Genomic DNA, 13,015 nt, shown 5'->3' with positions numbered 1-13,015 from the left:
CCGGAGCCGAGCGCAGCTCCACAGCGGCAACCCCGGCCGTCAGACTCAAACAGGTCCTTGTTGTTTCTACTCGGTTAAAATGTCCGCCACGACGAACCGGAGCCTCAACCGCGGGTTTCGTTAGTATTTCCACCTCGGCTGATAAACACTGACAGCATCGTAGCTGCGCTGCCGCTGCTTTGCAGCTCAGTGATGTTACAGTGAAGTTGGTTTCAATAACACTCAAACTTCCGGTCACGACACGCGAAAATAAAAGCCTTTTGTTTAATTTATCCATTAATTTATTTCATTTTTCATTGTACAGTGTACATTTTTTAAAGAATAAAACTAGCAGCAATGAGGTGGGCTTGTCAAATTAATGTATAGTTGAAGGGGGATGTTGTTATTTTGAAGTATTTTTTAAAAGATTAAAAGACTTTCAGAAGCAAAATATCTTAAAATTCCCTGAGTCAAACTTGTGCATTTATGCTTCCTAAGTGAAATGAGGATGTTGAAATTACACAGTTAAAGGATCAGAACAAAACATGTCCACAGTAAGAAAATAGTTTCAGTGACCATATCATTGTAGTTTATTAAGTAAGCATTACTTTAAACGTTATATATTAAGTACACCCAAGGACACGAACATGTATTTTTAACTTATCTGAAAAGACTTTAGCAAAGAAGAAAGTAGCTATAACTTTTGATTTGGTGACAGATTTATGTAAAAAAAAAACTTCCTGTGCTGGTGATGAATCATTTTAATAATTAAATTTAATAATAATTTATAAATCTGAAAGTTTGTTTGATCTAACTTTATTTAAAATATACTATTAGTAATTAACAAAACATTTAATGATGGCCTCTGATAATTAATTTTTCATGCTTTTATTACAGAAGGAAAAACTTCTTTACTTCCTGCCTTTCTCTGGGTAACCATGACTACCTTGACGTAGGCTGTCAATAATCCAATCGGAGCGGCTCACGGCGTCAGCACGTCCGCAGGGGCGGTCACATGGCAGAGGGAACACCAAGATTTGTTCACTCTGGGGGTGCGGGGATGGGAGGATGGGGGGGGGGGGGGGGGTTCAGCCAGGATTACCCTTCAAAGTCAAACACAGGAGCGTTTGTGTTTAATCTACTGAGAAAACACAAACAAAAGGATTAAAAACATAATAATAAAGCAATAACCAAACAGAGAATGTATATACAGGCTGTTATAAAGTACACATTATTTACACTCATGATAGATACATCAGGAAGAAGCAAAGAGAGGTTAAATATTAAACTATTCTATTGAATTTAAGGTTCCTTCTGAGAATTTGGTCACTTAGCTTATAAAATCTGAATATTTCCAAAAATACCCTTTTTGTTTAGGATATGAGCATTTATTTATACATTTAAAATTAGATCCATTTATCATTTTAAATACCTAATGTATTTATCTTCATGGTATTTTTCAGCTCCACTGCAGTTTTCTTTTAAACTCGACATTTCTTAGTTTTTAGAGAACAGGTTATCTTTAAACTTTAGAGTTCCCGTTACTTTTTTCCCCATTTGCTTCACGCAAATACAGAAATTGCGCTGCTCTCACTTAATCCTCAGTGTCACTCTCAGTTTCTGTTTCATGACCTTTAATCCCCAGAGAGACTTGTGACATGGATCCGTTATGTTCCTCGCTCCCTGAGCAGTTTCCGGTTACAAACCCACTGCCAAGCAGAGCTGTTGCTTGTTTGTTGTACACAAACAGAACGCACTGCTAGGAAACCCAGCACTCGTCTCAGGACTGCACCATCGAGGAGGAAATTCCCTTTTGTCAGCAAAATCCTGCCAGCATTCCCTTTTTACACTAACCTGCTCCTGCTGGAAGTCCCTCTGTTATAAAAGCCTTTTTTTATTTCATAACATCCGTTTTATTCCCCAGCAGTGGGCGAAGGAGGTCACTGCCGACTTATCCTGCACGCTGTGGTAAACCCATTCTGGGACAGCCTGTTCGTCATCCATTGTTTTCATGAGTCGTGTGTCCTCCTTCTGTCACCACGACTAACTCAAAGCTTCCAGAAAAATAGATGGCAGGCAGGCGGGAGGGGGTTCCTCTGTGGAAACACTCAGCATTTACGCCAAGACAACCTGCTGACTGTGAAAACTCCAGCCTCTTGACATTTCACACAGGAACAGCCAGCTTGTGTGTCTGCCAGGCATGCACGCCACGGGTGGTCTTATTATTTACACATGGAAAGATAATTCACCTGACTCGTTTCACAAACAGGAGGGGGGAAACTGACTGCTCCTGACTCTGCTAGCGTTTTCATTTAAACAGGATGCCGTTTCCTCTCCACACCATGTGAATATTCATCAGCCAAATGTTATGATCTGTGTTGCAAATGGGATCGCAAGCAGCCACGATGATTACTCTGAATGAATCATCCTGAAATGCCAAATTAGCACCGAGTCAGATCCTCCTGGAAGCCATAAACAGCTAGAATTTAAGAAAGCATGCCTGCAGATGGATTCTGAAACACTCGACTTATCAACGTTAAAAGACCGACTGTCAACCAGAAATGTGCTGAAACAATGACTCAGCTGAAAACATAGCAACACAGAGGGACAATTATGGAAACAGATTGTTCTGCATGTGCAAAAAAACAAAAAACAGAATATTTTATCAATGCATAAAATATTTAAATACATTTAGTGTGGTTATGACTTTCCATTCTGAAAAAGAAAAAAAAACTGCGTTAAATTCAAACAATTTCAAAACCCAGAAAACATAAAAATCCAAGGATTTCCAAGGATTTCAAGCACCCAACAACTAAAGCTTCACTTCTAATTACATGAAAATGTAAGTTTTCATTTAAATGAGCATCAAATTCAACTGTCACACCTCTAAAACGACACCTCTTGTCAAACCAAATGTTTAACGATAGACTTGTTGGATTTTGGGTTAAAGAGCAAGTCACCCCCTACCAGAGTATTACTCCACTCCCACTTCCTGTTTGAAAAATGCAACAAATGCTGTTGCCTAGCAGACCGAGAGGGCGGAGCCGCTAACAAATACACACATACACACACACAACATTGTGACATCATATGGTACCAGCTAACGTTCTAGGGTACCTCTTAGCCAATAGCGATGGCAGATTTAGATTCAACTGCAGTGCAGAGTTTTTACCTGACGACGGCACAACACTGACAGTTTTAGGCAGAAAATTAAAGAGCAAGTCACCCCCTAAAAGAAACTTACTTCACTCCCTCTTCATATTTGAAAAATGCAACAAATGCCGTTGCCTAGCAGACCAAGAGGGCGGAGCCGCTAACAAATACACACAGGCTCACAACGGCATTGTGACATCACAATGTACCAGTTTACATCATAGCATACCTCTTAGCCAATAGCGGTGGCAGATTTAAATTCAAAAACAGTGCAAATTTTTTACCTGACGACAGCACAACACTGACCGTTAGGCTGAATATTTAAATTTTAGCTAAGATGCACTGAAGTACCTAACTATTGACGACACGTGTCTGCAGCACAATTAGACACACATTTATGTAGTTTATCAGCAAAAAAAAGTTGATTTGGGGGTGACTTGCTCTTTAAAATTTTAACTAAAATGCACTAAAGTGTAAAACTGTAGACAACACGTGTCTGCAGCACGATTAGATACACATTTATATAGTTTATCAGAAAAAAAAAAGTTGATTTGGGGGTGACTTGCTCTTTAAGTGCAATACTGACAAAAATAAACAAACCAACAGCTGCATCATCATGTGACATGCAAACCTCTTACATCAAGCAGAAGACAATATCAGATGGGGCAAAATTTTATTTTATCAAGATAAATATACAAAACAAAAGTGCTGAAAATTTGGCAGACAAAGAATAAAAATAAACCTCTCAGTGTATTAAAATGGATGAATAGCTGAAATCTTAATTTATAGACTGAAGCTGCTTCATCAGAGGTGGAGATCTAGCTTTTTCCTGCCGTCTTTTATCTAATTATCGTCTAGAGTCAAACAGAAACGCCGAAACCCATCAAACCGTTATCGAACGGCTCAACTTTTAGCTTTCCGCTTTCAGAGACGAAAATAAAGCAGTCGAATGTTAATTCAAACACATCTATTCACTGATCTAACTGTCTGCTTTCATGCACACCATCAACTCACCTACAGCTCCAGGATTAGACCACTTCAGCCAGAACCTGGCATGTGCAGGAAATCCCTGCTATGATAGGACTTCTGGGGACGACGGCTGGCATTTAAGACAGGAAAGTGTCCAAAAATGTCTGAATGAGGCTTAAATCGATCACCCGTAACCACACAAGGTCTAAAACGAATAAAATGTCCTCTTGTGACAACTAAAGGCAAATGAAGCCTTAGCTCATTCGACAGGAAGTTGGCAGAACGGGACAAAAGCTAGGCAGGCTTGACTTAAAGAAACTAAACTAATCCTGTAGGCACTGGTGGATGAAGCGTAATGCAAGCACCTGCATCCCAAATAAGGCGTTCAAAGTATAAAGTATGAGTAGAAGCAAGAAAAAAAAGGTATAAAACAAACAAAACAACAACAAAAGAAGCAAACACTATTGTATGGATTGTCATTTCTTGCTTACAGACTTCATAAGATTCGGATAAATGTGACGAGGAAGTGTTAGTGTTACCAAATCCCCTTTTTCTGTTAATTTTGTTTTCTTCATTCAAAACTCGTCCAATTTAGCTTTAGACTTAAAACAGAGATCCAGAAAACATAAAAGCAAACACGCAGAAATCACGTGTGAGCCAGAAATGCCACTACCGTATAAACAGTATCAATAAAACTTTTCAATATGGGTTTTCTGTAAAATGTGGGGTTTTTTGTACAAAGTTTACACCCAAAAACCATTGGAGAGGGGAAAAAAGGAGAAAGTGAGTTTGAGAACAATCGAAACAGGAGGATGAAGTCGAGAGGGGCTGGAGCCCTCTCAGAGGCTATTTCTAGCTGCTGTGTGTATTTATTTATAGGCCAGAGGGAGTAGGAAATCAATAGACTCATTAAGTCCTTCCAGTAGGAACAGTTCAGTGGAAACACAAATAGTTCCTGTCGCAGCCAAGCTTACAAACTCATTTGCTTCCATGCAGCTGTCAGTCTGTCGTCTCCTCTGCGGCCGAGGTTAGTTTCGCAGAGCTGCCAGCCTGCAGGAAGAGATGGGAGAGTGTGTGTGTCTGCCTGATAGAGGAAGGTTCAGAGTAGGGCTGGGCGATACGGCCTAAAATCAATATCATGATATATTGAGGATTTCATCTCAATAAGTGGATGACAACTACGGGTATGCGCAGAAACAAAAGTTGTCCACTACATGGGGCTGTTACATGTGTTACGTGACATGACTCAAGGTGCTGCAGCTTCTTAAAGGGACATGAATGTGTCCAACCTACACACATCTTTTCATTTTTTAATTATCAAATTTACCGACATGGGAAAAATGATCGATAAAAGTCAGAAATTTTGATAACAATAAATTTTCTGAGTTATTGCCCAGCCCTAGTTCAGAGGTACAACACGTTTGTGTCAGAGCTGCTGTTTTACCACCGCTGCACAGAGAAAGCACATGTACATGAATCCAGACGCACTCGGAGAAGCATTTCTTTTCTTTGCAGCTGTTGTGCTCCCTCCGAGCTCCTGCTTATAAAATAATTTAGGAGAGCCTTCCTGATGAATTAGTTTATCAGGGTATCTGCAGGTTTAAGGGAGCCAAATGTAAGACTTTTAAGACCTTTTTTAAGGCCACTTTGACCAAATTTAAGCTATTTTTAAAATTAAATTTAAGCTATAATTTCCAGCTATTGCCTGGAACCGGTGTTAACCACGTCGTGAATGTGGGATTAGCCATCCAGTTACCATTAAACTTGCACTTCCACATGGCGCAAGCTCCCACTAGCTTAACCAGCTAATGTGCCAGGGATTTTCCTGCATTCTAATTTGCGTGGCAGCCGCCTCCAGCTAATTTTGTGCCGCCCCAGCCTGATTTCACTCTGCCCCCAGCTTTATGGATGTTATTTTAACAGCAGATGCAGCGTTGCGCCACTAGGGCGCTGTATCAGCAGCGGTGCACCGAAAAGCACCCAAACCGCAGCAGACAAAGATCAAAACTTGCTTTTCTTGCTGGTTGGTATAGGCGTTGGTATATTAATGTCGATGGTTGGTACATATCTGTGGTTGGTGCTACTGACGTCCTGATTTTCCCCCAGGCTCTTCCATATCAGAGCAGGGCTGTAACGGTCTGTGCGTGTCTGTCTATTTTTAAACGTAGCACTGGTGCAACATCTTTGAATTACTATTTTCCCCAGAACTTTATTGAACAAAAGTAAGTTACATGTAAGAAAAATGCTTTTTACTGGCACACAGTGTGGTCATCTGGATGAAGGGGAGGAAAATAAAGGAACCAGCAAAGGCAGAACCGGTCCAAAGTTTGGGATCAAAAGTGCAGCTACACACAGATTGGCTAATGCTAAAGCTAACGGGTAGCAGTCTCACGATCAACTGGCGCACAGAAAAATATATGATGATCGTCAAACTAAGAAAGACTAAACTCTACAAGCGGATGAAAAGTCCCCACCATCCTGTTTATTCTGCATCCTGCAGCGCTACGGATCAGAACCGCTGCAGATACGAGTCACATGACTGCTACAAGTCTGCTCCACACATAGGAGCAAGCCGTTGTAGTATATAATCACAAACGCTTCTTTCTTTGAACATAATTTGAACTGGATTATTGCCAACCCATACATAACAGACATGCCACCATTACATTGTTAGCAGCAGAAATAACATGTTATTACCATTTCCAGCACAAATGCATGTTAATGAAATACATTATATTTTACTGGATATATTTATGTGTTATTTAGACTAAGATGAGTGTTATTAAAACAAACCTAAAATGTTACTGAAATGTAGGTCAAATATTTAAAAATATTTTAACTATAAATATCAGATGGAAAAAGGGACTAAACACCAATCTAAGGCATATTATTAAGCCTTTCATAATAAGAGTCTGTTATTTCAGACTGACAATTTTGTTTTATTTCATATTTTTTTAGCAGCAAACCAGTTTTGTTTCACTTGAAATGTTGTCAAATGGAATATTCAATTAATCAACAGAAGCTTAGATTAGAACACTTAACGAAAACATATTTGACCTTTAAAAAAGGTGAGGCAGTTGAATGCACAGAGAATGCACGTGCTGGCGCACGGTCAGGATGGTACCACCTCTGCTTCAATTTGAGCCAGAAAAAACCCTGAATGTGCTCATCTAAAAAAAGCCCCCTTTCATTACAGACTGAATGTGTACAGTTCCGCTTACGCCAATATCGTACACAAAAAACGCCAACTAGAAATTCATGAAATTTTTATAGAAATAAAATAATCTTGTTTATTGGGTCTCTGGTAATTTAAGACCTTTGGAAACTGTATTTAAGGATTATTTGTCATTTTTAAGGATTTTTAAGGCCTTAAATTAGGAAAAGCTAATTTAAGACTTTTTAAGGACCCGCGGATACCCTGTTTATACTGGCCTTTCTCTGACATTTTCATATTAAAATACCTGCTCTAATTTCATAAATATTCAGCACAAATTGAAAATTTCCTACCACAAGATACTGAGTATGACGACTCAGAGAACAGGGCTTTCAAAGTCTGACTTATGCATAAGCGATCAAGCTAATGCGCTAACAAATAAATGAACCACAAACACGGTACAGATGTAAAACACAAAGTAGAAACCTTAATAGTGAAGCTTGCGTCTTTATGACCCTTGATGAGGTTTAAAAATGTATCTCACCTAAAAATGAATCTATAAAACTGAAAACAAACAAAAGTGATGTTCACGTTTTACGGCATTCCTGTCTTATCCACTCCTCTTCTAACTAAAATGTGTTGTAATATACAAATAGAGATGAGTTGTTTTACCGTCGAGACAGCTGGTCCTCCTTCTCCTGGCTCCGTGAGGTCTCTCCACCCAGTGAGGTAGCCCCAGCAGGAAGCTGGTTGAGTTGGTCCATCACCTCTAGACCGCTCTCTTCTGCTATTTGGTGGATCAGGTCATCCACCTGCTCCTGAGGTGTGGTCAGAGTCATTGCTGAGCTCATCGAGTCCTCCATCACCTGATGCAGAACAGGACAAGAGAGAAGTCAGGCTGGAAATCACTACTACCACAGATTTAAAAAAAGAGCTGTGGAGAAAATAAGAGACTAGTATAAGATGATTTGTACAATAAGGCCACTCACAGAGGTATGGACATCAAGATTCTGAACTTGGCTTTCAAACTTATCCATGACTGCAGAGACCTTCTGGAGATCCATGGATCCTAGAGCTTTGTCCAGAGCCTTGGTCACCTGACCCATGCTTTTAGTCACCTGGTGGAATAAATGCGAAACAGGTCAATTCTATCTCAGAGGAAATAATCCTTATGGTGAATATAAATAACTTCCATCTTCTTCAGAGCTTTTGATTGGCTGTGATGCCATGTTAAAGGCACTTATAAATAAAAGTGGTACGGTATTTTCTGCATTTTAAAACTATAGAAACTTCTCTTTTCAGGGTAACTTACTCCCTTCATGGTGACAGCAGTCTGGACTTTCGAGGCCACTGCATCGACTCGGGACGCCATGCGCAGCCAATTGAGACCTTCGTTCTTTTTGCGGATTGCATTCTCTGCATAGACTCTGGCAACGTCTACATTTTTCTGTTGCAAAGCCTGTTGATGAGACAAATGTTTTAACAATTTTCTTTGTAGGATAATCGTGCAACATGCACATCTGACACACTGATAAATGTTCAGCGAGACATTTCAAATCTACAATAACTTAGAAAATCTAAGCAATAAAAAAGACTCTTGGCTCATCAGATCGACAGGCGGATTGGTTCGGCGTCTGCAGTGATGTGGACGCTGAGCCGATCCGTCGTGGTGAAGAGGGAGCTGAGCCAGAAAGCCAGGCTCTTGATTTACCGGTCGATCTACGTCCCAATCCTCACCTATGGTCATGAGCTTTGGGTAATGACCGAAAGAACGAGATCGCGGATACAAGCGGCCAAAATGAGTTTCCTCCGTAGGGTGGCCGGGCTCAGCCTTAGAGATAGGGTGAGGAGCTCGGACATTCGGGAGGGACTCGGAGTAGAACCGCTGCTCCTCCGGATCGAAAGGAGTCAGTTGAGGTGGTTTGGGCATCTGGCCAGGATGCCTCCTGGACGCCTCCCCGGGGAGGTGTTTCGGGCAATGTCCTGCCGGCAGGAGGCCCCCGGGTCGACCCAGGACACGTTGGAGAGGTTACATCTCCAATCTGGTCCGGGAACGCCTTGGGGTCCTGCCGGAGGAGCTGGTAGAGCTGGTCGGGAAGAGGACGGTCTGGAGCTCCCTAGTTGGGATGCTGCCCCCGCGACCCGGACCCGGATAAGTGGAGGAAGACGACGACGACGACTCATCAGAACGTTTCTCTTGTTTTGATGACAAATATAATGACTCAGACATGTCATGACCTCATAATGGAAAAAATAATGAGCATCACGTTTGTGATCTCCCAACCAAACACGTCACTGGGAGCTGACTAATGTTTAGAAGACAAAAATTAGTTTGCCACTGAGACAGTGGACACAAGAACGCCGACCTAACCACTTCTTGTTCAGAGACAAAGCTGTGCTGCCACCTGCTGACCACCCGCGGTGTCATATGACAGGTGAAACGAGTACAGATCTAATCAAAAGTTTAAATTGCAAAGACTTATAACTGAACAAAAAGAGAAAAAATATGTACATTTTATTATTCAAGGTAAAATTGTTTGACTTATGAGGCAATTTACCAGCCATCCTTTCTGTTTGTACCTGAACAAATACATGTTTTGCACTGCACTGCCGTCACACAATTAGCATAAACCAAAGGGTGTCCAAAAGAATCCAGATGCATTTTCCTGCTAAAAGCCTCTCGGCTGCCTCCAACGAGGAAGGATGGTTTTTGGATTGCAGCCAGATGAGCCAGGAACAGGAAGAGAATGACTGGGATAATGGAAAGTAAACCATGCTAAATATTTAGACACATGGAGGAAACATGCCAAACAGGCTCACCAGATGCTTATCATTAGAGACAGTATCACACTGTATCCAGCATCATCTGAGAAAATTCCAGATAAACAATAGAAAGGCTTCTCTCCGTATCGCTCAGAAAACAATGATGGGGGAACAAACTGAATGTGATGAACAACAAAGCTAACACAGACAATTTTGCAAGACTTCGGGCATCACTGTGTGCCTAAAGATTATTTTAATTCTGTTTTCTCACCTTTTTAACCTTTGCCTGCTCTTTTTCAGACTCCTTCTCTGCCTTCTTGGCCAATCTCTCAAGTTGCTTGGAAGTAAACTGTAATCCATAAAAAAAAATAAAAATAAAAGGTAGAATTTATAACCAAAAAACTTCAGCTGTACTACTGACGCAGATTAGGCATCTTTTCAAGAACATACCTTTAGCTGAAAAAGTGTCTCTGTGGAAAACAAGATATTTAGATTAGGGGATCATTTGATGCCAGCAACAGAAGTTGTCTTATTTCTCAATGCTTTTGAGGAGTAGAGCCTTTTTAAAACGGTCACATATCCTAGAGTAAACGTTTCAAGTGTATCTATGTAGATCATAACAGTGAAGTATTCAGGAAATGTCTGTTCAATCAAACCTGATCAGGTCATAAACGGAAACACCACAGGGCAGCGCAACGACGAGCTAAATCATAGCAAAGATGCTATCCGACAATCAGTCTAAAAGGTTTGTTGAACGTCTGGCAAACAATAACAATAAACTAAGAATTAAGGAGTTTGCCAGTTTAGAGCCAATCCGCCTAAGCTCACACCCAAGCTAAAATGCTAACGTTAGCTACCGATGATGACTTGGTAATAATACATTTTTTTAAATAGACAGATTTTATCCGGCCTAGAGATTTTAGTTGTTTAAATTGACGTACCATCCATCTCGACCCAAATATGATGCCTGCCAGCCACGGACAGAGTATTTATCGACCCTGAAGAGGCTTCGTCTCCGGTTGTTTGGACTAAAATGTGTTTATTCCGGGTTTAACACTTGTCACGTGACCATAACGCTTCAACTTCTTCTTCTTCTTCTGTACCTCAATTTTCTGTGGGTGACTCTACTACCACCCACTGGTTACTTTATAAGGCGCTGGAGTCAAGTCCTTCTCGTGGGCTGTAGAAAAAAACGGAAGTGATTTTTAGTTTCATGTGTTTTGGTGACAAGTTCTTGAAATAAACGCCAGTTCTAAGTGGTAGTTTGAATAAAAGCACAAAAAAGAGGACATGAAAAATATAACTGAGATGCTTTAACCCGCAGGCGTTGCAGATTTGCAACGTTAATAATAATAATAATAATGCATTGAACTTATATAGCGCTTTTCTAGACACCCAAAGACGCTTTCACACACTGCTAGTGATGGTAAGCTACTTAAAGCCACAGCCGCCCTGGGGAGGTCTGACAGAGGCGAGGCTGCCATTTGGCGCCGTCGGCCCCTCTGACCACCACCAACACAGGCAAGTTGAGTGAAGTGTCTTGCCCAAAGACATAACATCCTGGCGGGAGCTGGAATCGAACCCATGACCCTCCGATCATGAGGCAACCCGCTCTACCGCCTGAGCTACTGCTGTTAAAACCTACCTACCTGGTTACTTCACACACGTAGGCTATTTCATGAGCATTTTAAAACTCAGAAGTACCCCTGAAGGACTTAGTTGTTCGTCCTTTTATCAAAACTTATTTTGAGCCTGAGAGGGTTAAATGGCTACTGCAGGATGGATCAGACATCTGAAAACCAGGGCGGAAGGGGATGAGATGCGTGTAGATGAACCTCTAATGGTGTTACTTTATTTACATGTTTGTGTTTTATTTATGCTGAATATTCATTCAGATGTTTGCTACATGTGGGTAGTTTTCAATGCAAATGTAACATATTTGAAAATATTCTCATCATTATTATTCCATATCTCTCATCCTCTCATGTATGCACGTTGACTAAAAGTGAAAAATCATCCATGGGTTTTGTGTAAAATATGACAAGAAGGTTTTGCTCCAGAATCTTTAAGTTTTCTTTTCAGATTATTCAGGAAATGTGCTCTAAACAAGCCACATACCTGCAGGTGTTGACTTTTATACTATTGCTAATAATGTTTTCCATCTCATTTTTGCTACCTCCCACAGCCTTCTGGCATCAAATTCAAATAATTAAAATCACATTTATGCTATTTACAGTTCTGAGTGCAGTTTAAATATTTTGCACTTTATTTTGACTAGCTTTCCACCATTCTTGGAAACATGGTTGTGTTCCTTGTATTCACACGTTAATAAGACCTGCCCTTTAAATCCAGGATCTTTACATTTGCCGTAAGCTGCTGCAGAGGATTACTGCATCTCTCCCAGACAGGGACATGGACAGAGATGGGAACAGGAGGAACCGGCATGAACGCAGGCTCTAAACATGTCGCATCATGAACTGAGCAACCTGTAAACATCATGTTTTTGGAGATGCATGAACTTTACCACAGCTGACTGGAGCTCGATGGGGTCTGGAGCAAGTCAGAGGCCAGATTCAGGTAAATACACTACAGCTGAAATAAAATCTGCCACAAACAGGAAGTGTTTTGAGGAAATATACGACCAATTATCTACTTTTTAGATTAGTTTTTCAAGGTTTGATGCAGCAATGATGTCATATTTTCACAGAAAATGAAGAATTGCTTCATAAAAATTATGCAAACCTTGATATTTTAACTTGAAATACAAATGTAGTGACGTAAACGCTTAAATAATAGCAGCACCCACGTTACATTTAGATAAACAACAGATCTTGTCATTGAGGCGTTTTACCCCTGACAGGGCTATTAGATATGTTATCCTGTAAAAAGGAAGAGGGCAACCCCTGTAAGCCAACTAGTAGCTAATCATCGCTAATCATTGTTCTTCCTGGTAATACTCACATGATGCAGCCCTAACAAGTCTTAACGCAGCTTGGA

General features: G+C 40.7%; 1 protein-coding gene across 1 annotated transcript; it reads right to left on the bottom strand.

The window, feature by feature from the left end:
- Positions 1–4,948: 4,948 nt before the first annotated feature.
- On the bottom strand, positions 4,949–11,092 carry chmp1a (charged multivesicular body protein 1A). The gene is made up of 7 exons (XM_015965352.3): positions 10,960–11,092; positions 10,469–10,488; positions 10,290–10,367; positions 8,568–8,714; positions 8,245–8,373; positions 7,928–8,121; positions 4,949–5,151 (listed from the first exon to the last, which is right to left on the bottom strand). Exons 1-7 carry the CDS (start codon positions 10,964–10,966, stop codon positions 5,130–5,132), a joined length of 597 nt encoding a protein of 198 aa, XP_015820838.1. The 5' UTR covers positions 10,967–11,092; the 3' UTR covers positions 4,949–5,129.
- Between the last annotated feature and the right edge of the window lie 1,923 nt (positions 11,093–13,015).

Source organism: Nothobranchius furzeri, chromosome 4 (assembly GCF_043380555.1).
Source record: "Nothobranchius furzeri strain GRZ-AD chromosome 4, NfurGRZ-RIMD1, whole genome shotgun sequence".
In the NCBI taxonomy this organism is placed as follows: Eukaryota; Metazoa; Chordata; class Actinopteri; order Cyprinodontiformes; family Nothobranchiidae; genus Nothobranchius; species Nothobranchius furzeri.
The sequence above is the reverse complement of the archived record's forward strand: the minus strand, read 5'-3'. Positions and strand labels throughout refer to the sequence as shown.

Excerpts from the sequence above, each read along its gene's own strand:
- chmp1a (XM_015965352.3), bottom strand. Across the intron at positions 8,715-10,289 it reads AGCAGGCAAAGGTTAAAAAG|GCTTTGCAACAGAAAAATGT; the intron begins GTGAGAAAACAG and ends TCTCATCAACAG. Across the intron at positions 8,374-8,567 it reads CTGCTGTCACCATGAAGGGA|GTGACTAAAAGCATGGGTCA; the intron begins GTAAGTTACCCT and ends TTATTCCACCAG.